The following is a 23465-nucleotide window of genomic DNA, read 5'->3' on the forward strand; positions in this document are numbered from 1 at the left end:
GGAGGTCATGGGGTGGCTGCCCATGAGTTGGTTCCTCTTCAGGAGGTCATTCCGGGGCTGGATTCCTTCCTGGTGTTGACAAGGCCAATCCCAGGTGCAGCTGAGGACAGGCAGTGCCTCCCTTGGGAATGCCTGGCATGGCTGTGGTGTAAAGCCTGGCCCAGATGCCACGGAAGAGGCCCTGAATCAGGATCCCCAAGATCATGGTGTGAGTGCTCTTCTGGCTGGTTTGATTTGATGTCGCTGAGCTTGTGTCTAACGCTGTGGGCTCAGGTGCTGGGGAAGGGCTTTTGTGTTCTGCTGGAGCTGGCTACGTGCTCCCCTCCTGGGCTTTGGGCTGCTGGAGCCCTCCTGGGCAGCTCGCACCTCTGCTCTTCCCCTGCATGATCCTGCAGGGCCCGTCTCCATCAGCTCTGGAGCAGGGCAGGAGGAGGGCAGAGCTGGGCAAGGAGGGGTGACATGGGAAAGGACACCTTCCTAATCCCCAGAGACCGCTCCCACACGACGGGGCAAGACAGCCCCGCTGCTGGGGGAGGCTGCTGGGAGGTGTGTGAGGAGATGTCAAATCAGAGCTGCTCTCTGGGCTGTGGGAACCCGTCTCAGCTCGGGGCCAGGGCGTGGAGTCAGCTCTTCTTGCCTCTTCCTGCCCCTCCTGGCCTCCTTCCCTTCCCCAAACAAGGTTTTTGTGAAGATGCCCCAGCTGAGTGCTGGGGATGGCTGAGCTCAGCTCTGGGTGGAGATGTGGTGGTGGCACTGCCACTGTCACTGTGCCAGGTCCTGTCCTCCCACGGTGTCATGGCTTTTGCTGAAGGAGGTGTCCCAGCTCTGGGGCTCTGCTTTATTCCTCATTTCCACAAGGCTGGGAGCTGCCTGCTCTGCTCCCTGTGCCTGGGGAGGGTGGTCTGTGACACTGCCACCCCTTGGGGTTCAGGATTGGCCTGGTGTGTGCCACAGGGGTTCAGAAAGGGCTCCGTGGGGACCTGAACGTGGCTTTTTGGTATTTAAATGGCTTATAAAAAAAAGAGGGAGACCCACTTTTTATATGGGCAGATAGTGATAGGACAAGGGGGAATGGTTTTAAATAACATAGGAGAGATATAGATTGGATACAAGGAAGAAAAATCCTTCCCTGTGGGGGTGGGGGGCCCTGGCACAGATTCCCAGAGAAGCTGTGGCTGCCCCTGGATCCCTGGAGGTGTCCAAGGCCAGGCTGGTCAGGGTTTGGAGCACCCTGGGACAGTGGAAGGTGTCCCTGCCGTGGCAAGGGGTGAATGTGATGGTCCTGAAGATCCCTTCCAACCCAAACCATTCCAGCTTTCTGTGTCCCACTGTCCCCACAGAGGTGGCTGTTTCCCTGCTGGGTCACTCCTGCAGCAGCCCCTGGGTGCTGGATGTCCCCTGCCACCTGTCCCAGCTCCTCAGTTCCCTTCTCCACCCACAGACACAGCGAGGGGGGTTGCTCAGCATCTGCTGGCCTCCAGTTTTTGTCTTCCATTGACACACACTCCTTATCCTTCTGCTTTTGTTGGATTTTTGTTCCTGGTGCTCCTGGAGGGTTTTTAGGGGGTTATTCCAGTGGGGTTTGTGTCCCTGCCCCGTCCAGCCAGAACATGATCAGCTTTCTGGAGCAGGTGATGACTCAACCCACGACCTCTCCTTTGTCATGGCACCTTTTTATTTCTAATAACTCCTCCCCCAGCCCTGCTTCAGCACTTTCCTGTGTGTGTTCCTGAGCTGGGCTTCTCCTGTTGCAGGATTATTATTGTGGAATCTACTACCTGAGAGCCCTTGCCCCGGCTCCTTTCCCTCCCTCTGGCCCTGCCCTCAGTGCAGCCTGCTGCCCTCCCTTCCCAAAGCTTTCAGGAATATTTCTTGGCCCTGTTTCCCTGCCGTGGGACCAGCTGGTTTTGTGCAGGGTCAATCCGTGCTGTGGTTCTGTGATCTGGAGCTGATGGAGCTGGAAATTGGGGGTTCCTGGCTGCCAGCCCCACTCTCAGCCCGTGGCCCTGTGCCCCTGCCAGCCCTTTGGGTTTTGTTGTTTTGGCTGGGACCTTCCCACCAGCAGTGAATCCTCCCTCCTTATCTCATCCCAGCCACCCAAAGGGTAAACAATCCAAAATGCATCCACAGCAGCCTGGATTGTGCAAGGCTTTGCTTTCAGGCAGTCCCAGCTGGGGTTTTCCCTGCCCACAAGGCCTGTTGTGATGTGAGCTCAGCCAGGTGTGACCATGGCGTCACCCTGAGCATCCCTCCAAATCCCAGCAGGCCGGGGGTGCTGCAGCCCTGCCTTCCCCGCGGGTGAGGCACTGGCTGCTGCTTCCATTTTTGACCCATTTTTCGAAATTCTGCCACTTTTGGGTGCTTTTGCTGCTGTGCTGAGTGAGGGATTGAGAGCTTGGGATGGAGAGGGACAAAGCATGGCCAGAGGGGACCCTGCTGAGCACCAGGTGCTGGAAAAAGCAAACTGCAGGGCTGGCAGGAGAGCTGAGGGTGCACTAAGGGGAGATCTAGGGATGAAGGTGACATCAGTGTCCTGGATGTGACCTGGGGCTGGCTGGCGTCCTCCTGATTGTGTGGAGGCGTGGGGCTGCATCCCTCCCCTCCAGCCATGCCTTGGCTCCCGTTTTGAGCCCCTGGTGGGGCTGCAGCCCCTGTGGCTCCCAGCTGCTCCCTGCCACCCCGTCTGTGAGGCTGCTGTCCCCCCTTGGCTCCAGCTGCTCCCCCTGCCCAGCGCAGCTCCCTCAGCACAGTGTCAGCAGGACAAGGTGACAGGCATGTCCCTGCAAGCTTGGCTGTTTCACTGGGATTTTCTGACTGCTCCAAGCCCAAATCCAGCTGTGCTTCCATCACTGTGCCTTCGTCCCGTGCAGGGGGCTGGCAGCTGTCACCTACACACACAGCAGACACCCCTCACGGTGCTGGCAGTGAAAGGTGAGAGTGGGGCAGCACAGATCCATTCAGAGGGACCCCCCCTTCCCCAGGAGGGTGGTCTTGGAGATAAATATTCAGTCTGAGCAATCTGGTGGCCAAGGTGCCCAGCAGGACCCTGGTTTGCAGCAGTCACCCTGATAAAATCTGTGGTGCCCCCGTGTCCCCTCTGCCCCTGTGAAACATCCCCTGGTGACATTCCTGGGGACACCACTGCTGCACAGGTTTGTGTCTCACTCTGAGGCTGACCAGGGGTTTGACAGCAAAGCAGAATTCCCAGTCCTGCTCCAGGAGATTGGGTGGGGTCTGCAGAGAGGATCCCAGGGACGTGCCTGGCAGGAGCTGCTGGGGGAGCAAGGTACTGCTGCAGGGCTGGATGTGGATCCTGGTGCCCTGCTCCGGGCTGGAGTGAAGGTTCAGCCCTTCCTGAGCCCCCAGCACTGTTGTGTCTCCCCTTTTCCTGCCTCAGAGCATCCTTGGGAGGCCGGGAGCTTTCATCAGCCTGGTGCTGCCATCGGGGCTCTTGGGCCTGAGGAGCAGGAAGCAAAAAGTCAGGTCCCAGCTTCAAAGGCAGGTGTTTAACTACAGAGGATGATTTCTAGAGGCTCTCCTGAGATGATTTCCAGCAGCTCCCGGGGGAGGCTGTGCAGGCAGGCAGGTGGGAAAGGCTCTGCCCAGAGCTGGGGAGGTGGGAGCAGCCCCAGCAGAGCCCTGGACACTGCAAGGCATCTTTACAAAAATCAGATGAAAGGACAGAGACTTTCTGGAGAAGGGACAGTGGCATTTAACCACCCCAAGAGCAGCACAGAGCTGCTGCAGGCCCAGGAGGGCTTTGCCTGTCGGGGCAGATCCGAGCAGCGGCCGCAGCGCCCGGGTGTTGGGAATTGTTTGGAGCTGTCCTTGGCCGTGGGGCTCTCTGAGGATTGTCTGCCGGGTGCAGAGGAGCCAGAGGAGGAGGGCAGGCAGGCAAAGCCTGGAAAATCCCCTGGGGGAGCTGCAGAGCCTGGTTTGTTTTGGCTTTGCTGCCTGCGAACGTGGCGCGGTGTTTTGGGGAGCTGAGGGTGCCTGGCAGAGGGGAGGATCCAGGGCAGCCACAGGACAAGCTGCTGGTTGCACAGGTTTTCCCCAGGTCTCAGGAGGCCTCGGGACCTGGAGGTGGGTGTGCCCCAAGGGCGCTTGCTTTGCCCCAGCTCCTGTCAGGCACAGCTAATAAAGGACTCTCAGTAGAATCCCAGAATGAATCGGGACCTTGAATCTCATCTCATTCCACCCCCGCCATGGCAGGGACACCTTCCACTGCCCCAGGTGGCTCCAAGCCCTGTCCAGCCTGGCTTTGGACACTTCCAGGGATCCAGGGCAGCCACAGCTTCCCTGGGAATCTGTGCCAGGGCATCACAGGGAAGGATTCCTTCCCAAAACCCCATCCATCCCTGCCCTCTGTCAGTTTAAACCCCCTAGGCTGAGCACAGACCTTGGTGGTGGCTCTGGCATCACAGATGAGACACACTGGGGCCATCCTGCCACGTCCCACAAGGATTTATTGAACCCCAGCAGAGCCCTGGTGCACCCCAGCCTCTGCAGCCCGGCTCCTGCTGCCTGCAGGGCTTTTCCCCGCTCCTCCTCCTTGGCAGGCGTGGGAGCTGTGACTTGCTGGGGAGCACCTTTGGGAAGGGAGCAGGTCTGCAGCCCCAGGCACGAATAATCCGTGCTCTCAGCGCTGCTCTGTGCCTCTGGAGAGCCTCTGTTGGTGCCCAAGGCCCCTGCAGAGCCGGGAGCAGCCGGTGCCTGGATAAACCCAGCGCTGGAGGGGGGCCAGGGCTCCTTGTGCAAGAGCAGGAGGAGCTCCCAGCGCTGCAGGGGGATGGATTGAGGGGCAGTAGGGTGGGTGATGGCCCTTTGCCAGCTCCCCAAAAGCCCCAGGTCAGGGGGATGCTCTGGGGGGGAGGACAGGCCTGTGGGGTGGCCCTGGAAAGGGGAGAGCTGTTCCCAGGCAGGAGGGGACAGTGGAAGAGGAGGAAGGCTTGGGAACTGGGATTTGCTCAGGTTGGGCTGGCTGGTGATGCCAGTGCCTGGTGTCTGAGGGATTTGCACTTGGTCTGAGCACAGCAGCACTGGTGGGGAGGGTCCTGTGGGAGGGAGATTGCCCAGGAGCACATTCCCACCTCATCCTGCTGCTCCGGAGGGGACAGAACAGAAGGGCAGCCCTGCAGGGATGGAGGCATCCAGGATGAGACAGCAGCACCAGCTCTGGGGGATCCACCAGGGATGCTCCTGGGTCTTGCTTTGTCTCTTCCCTCTGTGAGGCCTCTGGAGCCTCCTCTCCTCTCCTCTGCCAAGCCTCAGCAGCTGCCCTGGGTTTGGGGGTGCCAGTGCCCCACCCTGCTCATCCCCCCAGGCTGCTGGGTGGGTGGGAGTGGGGGGAGCGGGGTGGGTGCCTCCCATCCCTCCCTCCAAGAAGTGATGCCTCTGGCTCCAAAATTCTCCTGCTGGAGGTACTGGGGGAGCTGCAAGGAGGGTTCAGCCCGTGCCCCCCAGGAGCAGGGAGGCAGTGGGGAGCCAGGGCAGAGCCCAAGGCTGGTTGGCAGCGCTGAGGAGGAGCACGGGGCAGCTGCCAAGGGCTCGGGGCTCGCTTGTGAGGGCTTGTTCATGGCACATACTCCTTGTCAGGGCTCAGGCTCAGACCTTGGCTCCCACTTCCTAGGAAAAATGCAGTGAAAAGGGGCTTCTGTTCTTATTTTTCTTTTGCTGGTTGCTGGAGGTTTGGGGATGGGAGCACAGGGGGGTGCTGGGGAAATGCTCGGGGGAATAGAAAATATTTGGCTGGACATTTGTTCCAAGGCACCTTGAGCTGCAGTTTATTGAGTCCAAGGCCACCTAATCTTGCATTTTAATAGTCTTAGGCGAGGTTCTCCTGCCGTGGGAGCAGGGAGCTTTAATGAACAGGTTGCTTTTTTACAGTACAAGTTTAAAAGAGGTGCGTCCCTTGAGGAGTCTTTGTCCCAGGACACGAGTCACCCTCCAAAGGGAGGGCAGACTGCAGTGGGACCTGCTGTGCAAAATGGTAACAGAAGAGTCTCTTAAATAACCAGAAGAAAACACGATCATGGATGATCCCTCCTTTTCCAGGCAGCATTCTGGGATAAGGAGCTGGCTGGCTTTTGCCACAGACTGCTGGGTACCAGCTCCCCCAGTGATGCTTTCCAGCTTTTAACGAGGTTGGAGGTCAGCCCAACCTGGAAGAGACTTATTTAAAGGCCGTGCCATCCAAGATTGTCCCCAACACTGCTGCCACCTGCCAGGGCGAGTGCCACGCACCCCTTCCGAGACCTGGTCTCTGGAGCTGTGCCCTGGGCAGGGATGATTTTGGGCTGTCCATCGTGGCCACGTGGTGCTGGTAAATGTAAACAAGAACCCCCTGCCCCAAGGAAGGCGGCGCCTGGGCTCCAGCAGCTCTGCAAGGCCACCATCACCAGCTCCTACTGCTCCTTCTGGCCCGCGGGCTCGGGGGGTGGCTTTTTGGAGTCCACGGAAGCACCCTGGGCACCTGCAACCCTGTTCTTGAGGTGCTTGGACTGGGAGAGTTTGGAGAGCGGGATGCCCAGGGGTGTCCTCATCTCCTCAGCTGCCTTCTGGCCCTCGGGCAGGGAGCTGAAGCGCTTGCCCGGCGCTCTGCCCGCGTTTGGGGGCGCGTGGCCGGGTGCCGCGGGCTTGCTGGGGCCGAAGGGTTTGCTCTGCCAGTAGGGCTGGCTGCCTGCAATGGTCTTTTTGGGTTCCGCTCCCTCCCCTGGGTACTTGGTGGCCCTGAGGGGTTTCTCGTGCGTCGGGGAGCAGGAGAGCTCCTTGCCCGGCTCTCTGCCCGCCGCGGTCCTGGGCCGGTAGCGGTAGATGGGAGCGCCCTGTTTGGGAAAGAGCAGAGACACAGTGAGCTCTGGCTGCTGGAAGGGCGCTGCTCCCTGCAAGGCCACCTCGTCACCTGTGCTGAGTGGACAAACCCCTCTGTCCCTTGGTCCCTTGCCCAAATTCAGTGGCGGCTCGGAGCGGCCTCAGATCTGAGCCCCGGCTGCTCGTCTGACTCCTGGCTCTGGTACCAAACACCGGCGCTCCCCAAGCAGCCCTGGCAGTCTGGAGGCTGTCCCGAGCCAAGCCCCTCCTGCCTGGAAATCCAGGAGAAGGCATCTCAGCACAGCAGCAGCCTGAACACCCCCGTGAATCATCGCAGCCCTCACGCCAGCCCCGGAGAGCACTCAGTCAGCCAGAGCCAGCCCGTGGCACTGCCAGCATCAGATAAAGGATGGAGGGCTGGGAGAGGAGCTGGAGCAGGAGACAGCAGCGAGCTGCAACACCACTGTGGGGGTGGCTCTCTCAGCTGGGTTGAGACACACGTTTGGGTCAGGGCTGAGCACCATTAATCCTCATTCTGGCCTGGGTAAGGTTGTCACACATGGCTGTGGCCACCAGATGTTTATCTCCCCTTTGGGTGTGCCCGTGCCGTGGTCTTGAGGTGCAATGGCACCTGTGCAGAGGTACCAGGGGAGGGGAGATCTGGAGGGCCAAGGTGCAGATGGCCGGAGGAGCTGAGGCCAGCAGGCTGCAGAGCTGGCTGTGCCAGCCTGCCCTGCCTCTGCAGTGACCCTCACCGTGCTGCTGCTGGCTGGCAGGCAGTGCCAAAGTCCCAAAGGCCTCCCTGGCCCTGGAGCTGACACCTCCTGCTTTCACCAGGAGGGTTGTGTTGAAGAAGTTTAGCTTAGGCAGTCTGAGATCGATTTAATTAGGTGCTTGAAATCAGTGTTAAGGTCTGAGATGGCTTCAGGTGAGAAGGATTAAGGGTGATTTAGCTTTTCTCCCTCTGAGCTCATCATGTGCCTGAGCTGGGTGGTGGCTCCTGACATGCTCTGGCTTTTGGGAATAAGTTAAACCATGGCTTTAAGCAAGTATCCCACCCCAGGAACTGGCACCCTGTCCCTCCTGCCCACCAGCAGAATGAGGCTGTGCTTGCCCAGGAGAGCCTGAATCCTGCTGGGTGCTCAGCACTCCTCTGGAGGCCTTTGGAGAGACTCTGAGCTCTGTGAAATCAGCAATTCCTGCAGATGTTGCCTGTTTAGGAGGGGTGGCTGTGTTGTGGATGGACACGGCTTGGCCAGAGCTTTGAGGTGTGATGGTTTGAGTGGAGCTGTGGGAGGAGGAGGCTGGACTCGGTTTCCGTGTCATTGTGGGCACTCTCTGGGAAGGAGATTGGCTAGAAGGGGCAAGAGGGGTGGATGGTGGTGGGGAATGGTGGCTCCTGGCTGGAGGATGTGCTGCTGTGGTTGCACTGGGCTTTTTTGGTGCTATGGTGTAACCCCAACCCGTTACTGGTCTGGAGAGAAGCCCTGCTGTGGGCTGGGTGCATGTTCACACTGCGTTTGGGCCTGATGCCCAGTGGCTCCAGCTTTTGGGATGCAGTTTGGAAGGAAGTTGGAAGGAAGAGGCTGGTGTGGAGTAGATGCTGGTGCTACTCAGCTCTCCACAGGTCATCCTCCAGTGGTCACTCTCTGCTAAAAACCTGAGCCACGCCAAGGCCAGCTCCACCCTGGCCAGACCCTGTTCCTCCCCATCTGCCAGGGATGGGCAGCAGGGTCCTGCACCCAGGTAAGGGCCCCCCATGTGGCTGTGGAACTGCTGGGGTGGGGATGTTCCCTGTCACAGAGCGGGGCTTGTCTGGAAAGCTCTGCTCTGCCCAGACCCAGGGGCTCTGCAGGTGGGAGAGGGGCAGGAGAGGACCCAGGTGTCCCTCCTCCTCCTCGAGGTGCTGTGCATCCAGCTGTGAATGGGGTTGTGTATTTAGGGAAGGTGATTTCCAGAGAGAAATTGGTTTCCTTGACATGCGTAACATGATGTTTGCCCTGAGTGAGCCTCCACCTGTGTTTTGGGCTATGCTGGGCAATGGGCCAGCACCTAAGAAATGTGGACCCAGAAAAAAAAATATTTGGGAGAATTGGTAGTGATTTCTGTCAGATTTGAGTTTTCAAGAGTTAACCAAGGGTTACTTCAATTTATTCTTTTTACACATGAGAGAAACTGTTCCCTGCGCCTCTCCACTGAGTGCTGGCTTTCCTAAGCCTGATGCTGTGCTAATTATCTGCCTCTCATCAAAGGGCCAGAACAAGTTACTGCAGGAACACCAGCGCAGCCGTCCCCAGCAAGGTGGCACCTGGGACCTGGGTCACAGAGCATCAAAGAGCTCGGTGCTCCTTGCCCTGCAGGGCTCGGGGGTATTTGATGTGCAAGGATGAAAGCTCTGAGCTCCCTGTCGCTGGCTGGGAAGGGAGAAGCAAGTGGACTCTGGGATAGTACATTTAATTCCCTGTAAACACAGATTAGATGCTCAGCTGGGGTAACCTCAGGCAGTTTCAGTGATTTCAGCTGCTGGTTTAGCCCTGGGGGTTTGAATGCCCCAAAAACAGCGGGCGGGGAGCCTTGGGAAGCCGGAATGCTTGGCAGAGGTGCAGGAGCTTGCAGAGCTTGGCTGGAAATCGGGGGATGGCAGCGTCATCACCCCCGGGTGGGACGATGCTCTGCCCGTGGTGGGGATGCTGCTGTGACCTCGTGGGGTTCTGGCCTGCTCCCCACGGAATTGCAGCAGGGTGCTGGCCCTGCGTGGTGACAGGGTCTGGCGTCACTCATGGATCAGCCGCAAAGCTGCTGACTGCGGCACTCGCCCGCAGAGGTTGCTGTCCCTGTTTCTCCGCTGTCTTGCTCTGCCTAATTATGTGTCCGAGCGCTTTCCCTTTGATGCTAATCACCCTGGCAAGGCGCTGGAAAACAAGCCTGAGAAGGACACGCCTGCATGCACAGTCTGTCCCCAGCTGGGTGTGATGCCACCGCTGACGGGCTGCGGGTGGAGCTCAGCGGGCCCCAGCACATCTGTACAGCTGTGCCTGGAGCTCCACCCCCAGCCCAGTGCTGTGGGACAATCTTTAATTACCAAAACCCTCCCCTTTAACAGCCGTCCCCACTGCCGGACACCAACAGCTGTGGCACGGCCACCGTGTCTTTGGTCACCTCTCGGGTGACCATGGCCACGTGCAGGGTGTTATTCTCCTTTATGGGAACCTGATCTCAGCACCTAGGACAACACCAAAGGTCGGGATGACACCAAAAAACTCAGGATGACATCACAGCTCGGTTGAGCTGACTGGGTCACCTCCGGGTTTGCAAACCACCTTTGTAGGGTGGAGAAACAAAAGGTTATAGCAGAAAGTCCTACCTGGGCAGCACTGCTGGGGTAGGAGCTGTTTCCATCCAGCATGGCGCGGGGCAGCATGGGCCTGATCTCCACGGCGTTGCTCCTCCTCTTCGTCATGTCCTCCAAGCGCAGGTGCTTCAGGGAGGGGAGGCTGCCCAGGGGGCTGATGAAGGTGCCCCGGCTGATATGAGGGTCACTGAGCTTCCTCTGCATGGGAAGGATCTCCCCGTTGTGGGTGACGTCCGAGTTGGTTCTCCGGAGGGGCCCGTAGCGATCCCTCACCTCAAAGTACTCGTCCGAGATGGAGGAGGCGTTGGAGCGGCGGTAGCTGTGGTCGGCAGAGCTGCTGGAGTAGCTCTCCTGGTCGCTGAGGGTGATGTACTCCTCTTCCTCCTCTTCCTCCTCTTCTCCCAGCCCGTTGTGGGTGCAGGGAGGCCCTTTGCCCTCCTGTGGAGCTGCTGCTGGCCGCTCTGGCGGGACACGGCAGGTCTCCTTGGCAGCTCGGTTGGGTTTCTCCTCCCGCTCCTGCTTCACGCTGATGTGGTCAGCCAGCGGTGGCTGAGTGTCACCCTGCAGGGCAGTGCTGCTGTCACAGCTGGTAGTGACTTTGGTCATGAGGACGCCGACAGGGACGGTCCTTGGCTTTGGAACTGGAGGCTTGACATCCTCCAGTGCCTCCTCCTGTGGCTTCAAATGGTGGCCCAGAGGTGAAGAGGCAAACGTCCCCACTTGCCTCGTTGTCCAGCTGAGACCTTCGATGGGAGTGGTCGTGGGGGCTGCAGGAGCTTCCACGGGGGGCTGTGGGATCTGTCTGTGGCTGGGGGACAGCAGAGGCAGCTCCTGCTCCGAGTTCTTCCTGGCCTCCATCTCCCTGTTCTTCAGCATCTGCCGGTGCTGGGCGCTGGCCTGGGAGACGTCGCAGACTTTGATGCGGTTCATCTGCGACAGCTTCACGTTCTTCACCTTGGGGTCGATGATGTTGATGTAGCCCAAGACTTCGCTGCCGGGCTCGGGGTCAGGCTCCACCCAGGTGGGCAGGTAGTCAAACATGTTGGCTTTCTCCAGGTTCAGGAGGCCGGGGTGGATGAGCAGGGAGAGGTCAGCCACGTCCCCGTGCCGGTCGCCGCCCTGGCCCTCAGGAGGGGCTTTGCCTTTGTTGTCACTCTTCTGGTTTTTGTCCTGGTTCTCGGATGAGGTCTTGCTGATCTGGTCGGCGCTCTTGGCCTTCACCAGGGCGTACTTGGGGTTTATCAGCTTCTTCACCACGGCGTTGGCGGGGGTCACCGGCACCACGGAGGGCAGCGTTACGGGCTCGGGCTCGGGCTCTTCGCCCATGGAGATGGACTTGAGGCTCACCCCCTTGGACATGAGGTAGAGCTCCTGGAACTGCTTGTCAAACGCCTCCACCACCTGGCCCGAGAGGACCGTGATGACGTTCCGGTCCGTCCTCGCCGCGGACCAGGTGAAGCTGGAACAGAAACACATTGGAGACTCTCAACCGGTAAATGACACCTCTCCCCAGGCCTGGCCTTCCCTGGGGACTGATGGTGCCAGCAGGGACATGATCTCACTGTCAACATAACAATGGGATTGACAAAATAGCTCCCATCCCAAATCAGAGTGAAGGGTTGGAGTCCTGAGCACACTGGGACTTCATGTAAAAATAAAAGGAATTTGCAGTGGGGTCAGTTTAGTGCCTTAGTGTTGGCTGCTTTTGCTGTCTCAGTTTGGGTTAATGAAGAGAAGTGTCTCATAAGTGGAGGTGTTATTTGTTATGGCCAGAAAAGAGAAAACATTTCAGCTCCATGTTTATAAAACTTGTCTTTTAGACTCGAAACCTGACCAGGGCTGGTCGGTTTCTACCTAAGAAAGTTTTCCTTCGAACAAACTGGAAAATACTTTGTGTAGGAAATTGACTGGGAAAGCTGAGCTTGGTGTGAGAGTTGGAACTACTGTGGTTTGGTGCTCTGGTCCTTCCTTGTGCTCCTCAGCATGGAAGCACTTTGTGTGTCCCACCACCTCCAGGAAGGGTGGCTGTCCCAGACCTGGCCGTGCAGGGAGTAGTGGGAACCCCTTAGGGCCCACTCCAAATCTTGGGAACTCTCCTCCCAGTTTGGGATGAGGAGAGCAAATCTGGCTCCTGGGGCCTTGGACCACAAGGGTTGACATTGATCCTTTGACCAACACCTCCATGGGGCGGGCGGGAGGATATGTCACTGAGGTACCTGTAGGAGCCACACATGGCTCGATCCCCGTCCACAAACATGAACTTCTGGGCCAAAGCCCCCTTGAACTTGGTGGCCGAGCGGGTGAAGAACTCCGTCCCGCCGGTGCTGCGGACGCGCAGGTTCTGCAGGGCAAAGGCAGAGGTGTGGGCAGGAGTGAGGAGCTGCTGGGACACCATCACCCACCCCTCCAGGAACACCCTCTGGATGCTCCACAGCCCCTCTGAGGAGCAGCAATATTCCTCATGGCCAGCTCAGAGGAGGCCACAGCGATGGGGAGATAAAATAACTCGCCCAAGGCCACCGCGGGCTCGGCTTGGAGAGTTTCCTGCTCTGCCCATGTGCTGCCAGGCTGGGTTTGCCATCTCCTGAACTCGCTGTCCGTGGGCGAGTGCCGCGTGGGGCTGCTGCCAAGCATTCCCCAGCTCCTGCAATCTATGCAAATGCCCCCATGGGAGAGGAGGCCGCACACCTGCTCCCAGCAGGAGACCTGCAGGGCGTTTTAGGGGGAGCTGGTGACCCCAGCACAGCCCACATGGACCTGCTGGCATAGGTTTGTCCTTCCCCATGCTCCCCCTTTGCTGTGCTCCTAAATTTGGGCATCTAACCCTGCTTTTAGGGGCTGGTGGGGAAACATCTTTTCACCCTCAGGAAACGAAAGCTGGTGATGTGGGAGCAGGTCCCTGGAGTGGAGCTGGGTGTCCTCCCCAGGGAACGCAGTGGTGCAGGGGCAGCCCTGGCTCTGTGAAAATGTTTTTGTTCTTTTTTTTATCCCCAGGCTGGCTCCTGTCTCCGGTGTCTCCATGGAGGGCACCGGCACATTCCTCGGCAGAGCAGATAGCATCTCCCACAGAAAGGGGCTCCTTTTGGGTGGGGAGAAAATATTTTCTTGAGAAAGAGCCTGCATTCCTCCTGTTCCTGCTGGGATGTTGGTAAGGCTGTTGCAAAAGGCTCTGTGTCATCGCTGGGTCATGCCCTCCATGGCTGTTTTATTGTATGTTTTGTTTTGTTTTTTAAAGAAAAGCATCAAAAATATTTGTCTTCCCCTCCTCCAGCCTTTGTCATCTGCTTCCCTGGCCTCTCCTCTGTCCCTGGACACCATGACCAGGCACAGTCCTAAGCCCAGGTGTACCCCTAGTCCCTGCTCCCCCACCCCTGGCAGGAAAATTCGGTGTAGACGATGTGCAAGCAACAGCTTTCCTGACTGTGTTTCCAGGGAAGCTCCACTCACTGAACAGAGAAGGCTTAGGGGGAAATTTTTTGTGAATTTCATGTTTTTCTTAGCAAAAATGCTACGAAAATGCTTTTTGCCTGCTGGGGCTGGGGCGAAACTGGTGCTGAGCATCCCAATCTCTGCCAGGGTGCTGCACTGAGGGGGCTGGGATGGCAATCCCCACCCTTGTCCCTTGTTGTCCCTACCCATGGGGCTGCTGAGAGAGCAGTGACCCCTGTGCCCATCACCCACCCGGAGCTGCCCCTTTGCCCAAACCCAAGGAGCAGCTCTGGGTGTTTCTCAGGCAACAACGCTCCCGGTGCCGATCCCTTCTCCTGCTCCTATCACTGCTGCTGAGTAAAATCTGCTTCTTTAATCCCTGCCGAGGCAGCGGGACCGAGCAGCCGGGCGGGGTGAATCACCCAGCCTTGCCCAAGCCGGTTGCTAATTGCCACCGAGATAACGAGGGGACGTTTCGTTAACATCTCCTGCCTCAAGAAGCAGCTCCCAGACTCTGCCCTACTTTCCTCACCTCCTCCTGCACCCCGTGCCAGCGAAGTGGCTGCAATATGTGGCAAATCCCAACTTCTAGACATTTGCAGAGCTCTGCAGATGTTCTCCTGCTTTTCCAGTCCTGCCACCACCGGGCTGCTACTGCAGGAAAGCACCGGAGCGCGTCAGCGCTGGCTTTTCTGGTCTGGAAGCAGCAGCAGCCTGCGGGATGCCAGGCCCTGCAGGGAGTTTGGGAAAAGCTGGGCTGTGTTTGTGTCATTGCTGGCCAGGCCGGCGGGCACGGCAGCCGGGCAAGGGGTGAGGTTTGGGGGGTCCCTGAGCCCCAGCTCCCCTCTCCTCCTGCCAGCCAGGTGTGCGGGTGTCGTGGCTGCGACGTGTTCCTGCTCAGCCAGGGGCTGGTCCTCACCCACCCTAAGCAAATCTGGGGATTTGCCCGGGCACGGGCGCTCCCGGCGGGCGTTTGGCAGCGGAGCAGCAACGTCGCCTCTCTGCCAAGCAACAGGCCAGGCCGAGCCGTGGTGGCCAGGAGCGGGGGGCTGCAAGCCCCCCGTGGGGCTGTGGGGCTGCTCTGGTGTGTTTGCATCCCGTGCTGGGGATGGGGGCGTCGTGCCCAGGGCAGAGCCTGGGGCTGTCCTGTGGCTGGCATGAGGGTCCCTGCTCTGGCTGCTGCTGCTGAGGCTGAAACAAGCCCCTGTGCCCCCTCTGCCCCTTCCTTTGAGGAGCTCTGTGACAGGTGATTTTCTCTGCAGCCTCTGCTCGCACTGGGATGTGGAAGGGGAATCCCAGAACTGCTCGGGTTGGAAAGGCCCTTAAATCCCATTCCAACCCCCTGCCACGGGCAGGGACACCTTAAACTAGACCAGGTTGCTCCAAGCCCCATCCACCCAACCCCTGCACTGACAGCCATCCCCCTTGTGCTTCGCCTTCCCTGGTTTTCCAGGGGACTTTGCACAGGAGGGATTCCGTGTGCATCCATGGCCGGGCAGATCAGCCCCTCCAGCGGGCACTGCCCAGCACGGTGGGAGCAGCGAGGGCATCCTTGGCAGCTGCCAGGGCCTCAGGCAGCGTGGGAGCCTCCCTGCTCTGCTCCCGGCCCGTGCTGGGGCGGAGGCTCCGGAAAAGGGGAAAATCGAGTTTTTAATTCCAGCCTCTGACTTGTGGTGGCTGCTGCCGGTCCTGCCCCCGGGGCAGCAGCAGGCAGGGAGCTGGTGACAGCATGGATCCAGTCCTGGCACAGCATCTGCTGATCCCTCTCCCTCCCAGCTTGTTCCTCCTCGCAGGTTTGCCCTGGGCTTTGCTGTGCCCACCCTTGTAGGGCTGCACCCCTCAACCTGTCCCCTGTCCCAGTCGCAGCACTGGCTGGGCACCAGCAGCCCCCTGGGTGTTCTGCTCCAGCTTTGCTGGGTGTAAATCCACGTCCCATCCTCTCACCCAGCCCTCCATGCTGCTCCTGAATTTGGGCATCACCTCCGGCTTTGGCTACAGCAAAAACGGACTAAACTCTTCCCAGCTGGGGGTTGTGGTTCCCCAAGACAGGAGGGAGCAGAGCTGATAACTCTGATTATCTCCTGTTTGGAGGAGGTTCCCTAGCTCCAGACCCTCGGGTCATCCCTACCTTCAAGTGTCCAGCGTGCATGTGGGCTCGCTCACACATCTGCAGGAAGTGCTTCACGTTGGTCTCATCCAGAATGATGTAGACTCCCACTTTCCTCTTGAAGCCGGCGTCCAGGAGGTCCTTGAAGATGTCCACGTCAGTGAACATGTCCATGACCACGGCAATGACCTGGAGAGGTGACAGAAGACATGAGTCTGGGTGGCCAGGGACAGCCCAAGGTACGACCAGAGCTTGTTTTGTGAGAGGCAAAGCAAAGAGCTCCCTGTAGGAGGCTGGAATTTGGGCTGGGGGAGCCCAGGATTGCCCCCAGGCTGAGGATGGAAAGTCCTCCCATTCCTCTGCTGTCACTGTGGAAAGTTTGATCTCCAAGAGGGGTAGATGTGGCACCTGGGGACACGGTTTAGTGGTGGCCCTGGCAGTGCTGAGTTAATTGTTGGACTCGATGGTCTTTGGGTGGTTTTTTTTTTATTCCAACCCTGCCCATTTCAGTGGTGATCCATAGCATAACCTACTGATGAAAAACCAGCTACTGAGGGTGAATCTAACTCTCCTGCCTTCAACAGGCTTCACAACATTCAGAGCCCAGTTTGTGGCTGAGAGGTTTGGCCCTTTGCTACCAGCATTGCAGGGAGCACCAGAAGGGGAGACCTTTGATGCACAGAATTGTTGAGGTTGATAAAGGCCTGCAGGACCATCAAGCCCAGCCATTGAGTGGTGCGTCCATCTGTCCTGGCCTCACTGCCCAGCCTGGGGTGCTGCTCCTCCTGCACAGCATCCCTCCTTCCTCGCAGGCTGTGTGGAAGGAGCGGAGCCAGGACAGCAGTGCCAGCACGCTGAGCAGTGCCAGCTGTGTTTGTCACACGGCATTGTCACTTGATACCCACAAGCTGGAGCTGCCTTTGGACCCAGGGCGTTTGCTGCTGCCCCAGCCACGGCTGGGGCTGATAGGAAAATGGATCCGGGCCACGCTGGGAATGTCACCGGGATGTCTGCCTGTCCCCATGGCTGTTGATTTCCTGGTGATGGCATCACCTGTGGTGGTGAGCAGCAGCTCAGGGCAGGCAGAGGGGCTGGAGGCAACGCCAGGGCAGCTCCGCAGGGATTTCTGCCTCCCCTCATCCCAGGGGAAGGGTTTGGCATCAGGGCGCTGGTTTGTCACTGTCCCGTGGCTGGAATTCCTCCCATCCCTGGGGCTGTTCCTGGAAGGTGCCCTGGGCTGGGGTAGGTGGGTGCTCTTGGCCACTTGCCCTTCCAGGAGGGCCCTGCTGGCCATGGCACGTGGCTGAGCCCGGGGGGGACACCAGGGAGACCCCAGGGTGCTCCTCCCTCCCTCAGGAAGGGGCTGGGATGGTGCAGGGTGCTTGCACACTCAGACACATCCAGTCCAGAGCTCTCAAAGCACCCAGCTGCCTTTTAATTAGCTCTGTGCCACAGGACATGGAGAGCTTTAATTAAGCAGAGGATTGTTATGACACTGCTGGCTCTTCCCTTCCTTCTCTGCAGGCGATGGGGGGAAGAGCAAGGCTGTGTGGGAAGCCCTGCTGTCCCTGATGCCACCCTGGTGTCCCCAGCCCTGACCACACAGCAGTGTTTTGGGAGGTGCCAACGAGCCAGGTGAGGGGGCACTTCATGGCTTTGCCACTTGATTTTAACTGAATTCCCATTTTTCCTCAGCCCAGAGCCTCCCCCCAGGCTTTGCTGTGAAAGGCTAAACCCTCACTCCTTGTGCACCCACTCCTGTGTTTTGCTCATCCGTGTTGTCCTGGTGGGGAAACTGAGGCAGGAACCAGCAGCTGGATTTGCATGGATGCAAAGTGGGACGGGTTCAAAGCTGCTCTGGGAGCTCTGTCCTTGGATTTGCCGTGTTCAGCAAGAAACTGGGGAGGAGCTGAGCTGTGTTCTATGAGTCCTGGGTAAGGGACACCTGTGGTGGGACAGTGTGGGCTTGGTTTGGTGGCAGAGGGTTTGGTGGCAGAGGGTTTGGTGGCAGGTGACTTGGTGGCAGAAGATTTGCTCCTGACCCTGATGCTCCATGCCCATGCCACTTCTCCTGTGCGCTGTGTTTTCCCCAGGAGAAGTTGAGCACTTGTCAAATGGGGATGAGAACATCACTGACCCTCATTCTGAGGGAAAAGAACATTTTCCCTCCGTGGTCCCAGCAGTGCTGAGCCCTTGGCTCGCCGCTCGAAGGTGCGAGGGATTTGTGCAGGGCCGTGGGGAGGGCACTGTGCCCCATGCCCAGCCCAGCCCACACACTGCCCGGTGGCCCAGGGGGCCAGCTCGGGCACGGGGAGGGAGCCCAGCTCTCAGCCTGCTGCCCACGTTTTAACCCAATTCCTCCAGCTCGGCTGGCGCATCCTGTCGCTGCTCAGCTCCTGCTTCCCTCCCTGCTGTGTCTTGCCTGCAGGACAGGCTTGGCCCTGGTTTGTCACCGGGATCTCACTGCAATGTGCCCGCACTGCCCTGGCATGGGGCGGGAGAGCGAGGACGGCGCTGGCAGCGCTGCCCATGGGGGGACTGTCCCTGTCTGGGGGAAATCTGCTGCTGGGCTCCTGGGCTGGAGCCCTGGGATGCCAGACCCTGGCCCAGGGGTGACCTGCAAAGAGGGGAGGCCTGTCTGCTCTGCAGCAGTGAAATCCTGTCTGCTCTTTGCTTCCCAGCTTGGGGAATGGCACAGCAAGCTGGGAATGTCTGCAGCAAGCTGTGCCATCTGGCTGTGAGGAGCCAGCCTGTCCCTTGTCCCTGTCACCTCTGCCAGGGCAGTGCTTGGTGCTGGACATTCCCCTTCCTGAAGCCCTTTTGCTGCCGTGTCATCCCAGGAAGCTTTGCCATCCCTTTGCCATTCTCCTGGAGGGTGCAGAGGGAATCAGCCCTAAATCTACAGCTGGAGGTTCCCAGTGCCACGCGGGTGAATTTTTCCTGGCTAGGCTCCCAGGAGCTGCCAGAATCCATGGGACACAGCAGGTGTGCAGGTGCTGGGTCCCAAATCCCCCAGGAGCAGGGAGCTTTGTATCCCCCTGGATGCTGGGCAAATGCTGTTGGGATTTTTTTGGAAGAGCTTTGATGAGCACCTAAAGTGCAGGATCATGTTTTGTAGAGGAAGTTGCAGCTCTTTATTGTCTCACTGTGAATCATCAGATAATGACTTTTGGGGTGCACCACGTGGGCATTTAATAAATTAGGCAGGCACCAAGGCACAATTAGAGGAAGAGTGTTGGGATGGAGGAGAGGTGGGACAAGTAACATTAATAATTGCTCTCCCCTGCCGACCCTTTCATCCAGGAACAGCAGAAGGTTTTGTAAACAGTAATTAATAGGGCCTCCCAACCTTCGCTGGAAGTTGCTCAGGGTAATTACATCACCACAATCCCAAGCTGGAACCTCAAGTGAAGACAGGAGGTCAGAGTCACTGCTCTCTCTGCTGGCTCTGGGCCAAGGTCAATGTTTTCATGCTCTGGTTTCTGGTCAGAGAGAGCCAAGAGGGGAAGAGGGAGATCTTCCTTCCTTCCGCCATAGAATCATTAGGGTTGGAAAAGGCATTCAGGATTGTCAGCTCCTTGGACCCATCACCACTCGTCACCAGCCCTGAGCACTGAGTGCCACATCCACAAATTCCTTGGACACCTCCAGGACGGGGACTCCAAAGTTCTCTGGGCAGCCCTTTCCCGTGCCTGGCCACCCTTTCCATGAAGGAATTGTTCCTGATGTCCAGCCTGTGAGCTCTGCAGCCTGAGGGATCCGCAGCAAGGAGGCCACGCCATGGCTCGGCCTGGTGAAGGTCTCTGGGGTGAATCCCCCACCAGCTCTGCTTGTTGGCCACAAAATGGGATTTTCAGGGACCTGGGCACAGGATCCTGCCTCTCCTTTCTCCCATTCATTCCCAGCAAGAGGAGGGGATCATTTGCATCTCCCTCTCTGGCACGCCTGGGTTTGAGGCAGCATTTGGCCTCGTTCCTGCGAGCACCAGGGCTCCTCTGACCCTCAGAGCGGCCTCACATCCCTGGGATTCCTCACCCTGGGAGCCTGTGTGACCTCCCAGCAGCAGCACGGCTCTCATGGGCTCTGAGCTCTGCTGGGCCAGCACCAGGGGACTTTGCTCTGCTGGCCATGGGACAGCAGCTGACACGGCGGGGTTTGGGGCTGGCACCGCGGGCAGAGCGAGCGTCTGGGACGGCGTCGGGAGCAAGGGTCGCCTCTGGCAGGGACTGTGAGCCTCTCCCAAGCCTGTGCTCCTTTGCACGTGGTGGAGAGCACTCGGGCAGGGATCTCCCCAGTGAGGACAGAGTACATGGACAGTGTGTGTGACACTGATAGTGGCAGCAGGACGGTCCCTTTGTCCCTCAGCCAAACCCTTTCACCTCTGAGCTGCTGTGAAGACCTTGAGCCCGGGCAGAAATCAGCAGGGTGGTCCAGCCCAGTGTCCCCCACCCTTAGGAGCACCCACAAGTTGTCACCTGGGCTCCACTGTGTGACAGCAGGTTCAGCTGCAAGGACGTCTGTGCTCAAATACGGGATGGGAGACCACGGAAGAACCCCACTCTGCTGGAACTCCTGCCACCCCAGCCCCTGCAGCACGAGGCACTCGGCCATCTCTACGTTTCCCGAGGCACCGTAAGCTCCAAGCAGGCTCCTGCATGTCACCAGTGGTGTCACCGTGTCTCATCCCACAATCAGGGCCCGTCTGGAGCGGGAGGCAGAGCCCAGCCCTGCTCAGGCCAGCAGGTACGGGTGATGAGCACGGCAGCATCAACCGTGGCCACGTCCCCGTGTCCTGGAGAGGCTCCAGGGGAGGTGGGGATGTGCCTGACTCAGCCCTGGGAGCAGAGCAGGGTGTGGGATGAGTCAGGAGGAGCTGCTGGCGTGGGGCAGGTGGGAAGCGGTGAGTAGGCAAAGGCAGGCGGGAGCTGCCAGCCCGAGTCAGCGGCGGCCGGAAAGACCCGAAGATGAGACATTATTTGTTGTGGGGTTGTTCTCCCATCCTCCATCCCACGGGATGTCAGCTCTCCCTTCCCTTTGCCCTCGCTGCAAAGTGCTTTGGCGGGGAAAATGTCGCAAGTGAGGGCAAGTCACCTCGGCTTTAGTGAGGTGACAGTGGCCAGAGATGGATCCTGCCCGCAGCGGGGCAGCCCTGACACCCCCAACAGCCATTCCCGTGATCCTGCTGCCTTGGATGTTTTGGGAGATTCATTTTTCTGCCTGAGCTGGCCTGAAGAGGCTCTGCTGGCTGCATGTCACAGGATTCCCTCTCTCCTACCAGGATCTGCAAACCCCAGCACTATCCCTGGAGCAGCCAGGTGAACCTGATGCATGCCAGGCTGTCCCCTCTGCTCCACAGCTATCCTGGCAGGGTCTCCCTGTTTCCCTGCTGGAACATCCTCTGGCTTGGGAAGCTCCTTCCTTGGAGCTGTCGTGGTACTGGATGCACAGCTTCAAAGCACCAAGAAACCAGCAGGTACCAACCCCTGCTGGGATGGGAAACACCAGCAGCGCCTTCCCACCTCTGCTGGCCTTCAGCACAGGCCAGCATCTCCCTCCTTGCCTGGCTGATGGCTCATGCATCCCCACTCCCTGCTCCTCGGCTTGGCGCCACGGGGAGGACAAGTCTGGACCCAAACCCCTTCAGCATGTGCCCAGCCTTGTCCCTCCCCTCACCAGCTCATCCTTGTCCTCTGGGCGCCAGGATGAGCCAGCCTGGAGCCCTGCAGCCATCTAGGGGCAAACTTGGCCCTCATGTGGGTCAGAGCTAGACCAGAAGCTTTGACTACTTTGCTCCAGGGTCACGGGCTGGATGGGTGGTGGACACAAGGACTGAGGCCGGGCCATGACCCCAGGGTCAATGCTGGACAGTTGGTGGACCCAGGACCTGAAACTGAACACAATCCCAGGTTCCTGCGTGCTGTCACGTGCTGTCACACCGGGAATAACGATTGTGGAGCGGCTGGGACCACGGGCTCCCAGCTGGAGAACAGCTCAACCCGTTTTTCTCCCCAGAAGTTTTGCCCAGAGCCCCGCAGGGAGCCTGGGATGAACAGTGCTGCCGCGTGGATATTGGGAAGGGCTGTGCTGCTCCCAGCAGCGCTGAACCCGGCTAGCAGCATCCTCAGCAAAACCCAATCCCCAAATATTGCTTACAAGGAGAAACCCGCACGCTTGGCCCCGCTGCCCGTGCCGGGGCAGAGCTCCCCGCAGGACAGGGATTGCCAGGCTGGGCAGGACTCGGAGCACGACGCCCCGGGGCCAATCCTGCCCCGTCCCCGCGGCGCACCTCACCTTCTGAGCCTGGCAGATCATCTTCCTCACCACCTCCTTGATGTGCGCCTGGCCCTCGATGGGCGGCTGCATGTACACGGTGGCCCTGGTGACCCCGCGGTAGGCGATGGTCTCGGGCCAGCCCAGGTCCAGCTGCGGGATGGAGCGGTCCGACCTCTGGGGCCAGTACTCCAGGGAAGGGGCCACGTCCTGCTCGTCGCCTTGGCTGTTCCCGTCGCCCTCGCTGTCCCCGCCGCTGCTGCCGTGCCGCGGGATGTACTCGGAGCCGGGGTCGTACGTCTCCAGCGTGTCCAGGATCTTCTTCAGCTCCAGCTCGGACAGGAAGTCCCTGATGTTCTCCCTCTTCAGGACTTCATAGAAGGCGTCGGGGCCGCGGGAGGCCAGTGCCTCCAGGGCCAGGCGCTGCTCCTCGCTGTAGAAGAACTCGGGCTTGGACTCGCTGGACCTCCAGTTGACGTGGCTGTCGTCCAAGCACTGCACCTGGGAGAAAGCCATGGTGACCCCGCTCGCCGGTCCCCTCTCCCGAGGGAGCTCTGTGCCCCCGGCGAGCGCCGGATGTCGGCAGCAAATAGGAATTAATTATTCTCCAGTCTTTAAACACACGCTTTGCTTCGCCCTGCCCGGCTCAACGCGCAGCTCGGGGAAGGCACCGCTCCCTTTGCCAGCGGCTCCTGCCACGCCGGAGCTCTTCCTGCCGGGGAGGAGGCTTTGCTTTCTGGCTTGCTCCGGGCTCCCGGCAAGGAAAACGCGGAGCTTCCCCCAGCGGGGGCTGCGTGGCGGAGCAGACAGCCCCAGGTGTGCCTACAGCACCAGGAAGGTCCTTCACCCCCGCGTCCGCTCCCTCCTCATCCTCCGCTCTCCCAGCGCCAACACCGGATGAAATTTAAAAAAAAAGGGGGGAAAAAAGGAAGAAAAGCGGCTTAATGCAGGGCAGCGAGGAGCAGGATGTCTCGGCCGAGGAGCCGTGCCCGGTTGCGGGTCCCGGAGCTGCGGGGCAGGCGCGGGGGTGCTCTGCGGGCAGCGCGGTGCCCCAGCCTCCTGCGCATCGCCCCGGCAGCGCACTGCCGGGCCCGGACAGGTAACAGCAAGAAGTGAAAAGAGGAAAAGGAAAAGAGTGATTCATCCCTCCGCCCTGCCCCACCTGCAGTCACATGCTGCCTTCACACATTCCCTGCCCAGCCCGATTAACTCTTTCGGCTGATGCGCCCTCGCACCTGCGGAGCCGAGCCCGGAGCCCCCCGGAGCTGAGCGTGCGGGAGGGTCCTGGGCGGCTCCAGAGGGCTTTGGCTGTTTGTTTGTTTTGTTTTTTTTTAAATCCCTCCTCTGAGATTCCCCCCTCTCCCGCTGTGCCGGCTGGTAAGTCAATATTTTCCAGGAAAAGAGCTCTGTCCTGTGGTTAACCCCTCCTGTGCTGGAGCTCGGAGCCCGGGTGGTAGCACCGAATGGGAGCTGCCAGCACGCCTCAAAGCTGCACTG

At 59.3% G+C, this 23465-nt stretch overlaps 1 protein-coding gene across 1 annotated transcript; it reads right to left on the reverse strand.

Annotated features, from left to right (window-relative positions):
- Positions 1–5759: 5759 nt before the first annotated feature.
- On the reverse strand, positions 5760–23465 carry FAM83G (family with sequence similarity 83 member G). The gene is made up of 5 exons (XM_038151758.1): positions 21990–23465; positions 15720–15887; positions 12379–12503; positions 10175–11621; positions 5760–6824 (listed from the first exon to the last, which is right to left on the reverse strand). Exons 1-5 carry the CDS (start codon positions 22482–22484, stop codon positions 6405–6407), a joined length of 2655 nt encoding a protein of 884 aa, XP_038007686.1. The 5' UTR covers positions 22485–23465; the 3' UTR covers positions 5760–6404.

The sequence above is a fragment of the Motacilla alba genome, chromosome 14, assembly GCF_015832195.1.
Source record: "Motacilla alba alba isolate MOTALB_02 chromosome 14, Motacilla_alba_V1.0_pri, whole genome shotgun sequence".
NCBI classification, from domain to species: Eukaryota; Metazoa; Chordata; class Aves; order Passeriformes; family Motacillidae; genus Motacilla; species Motacilla alba.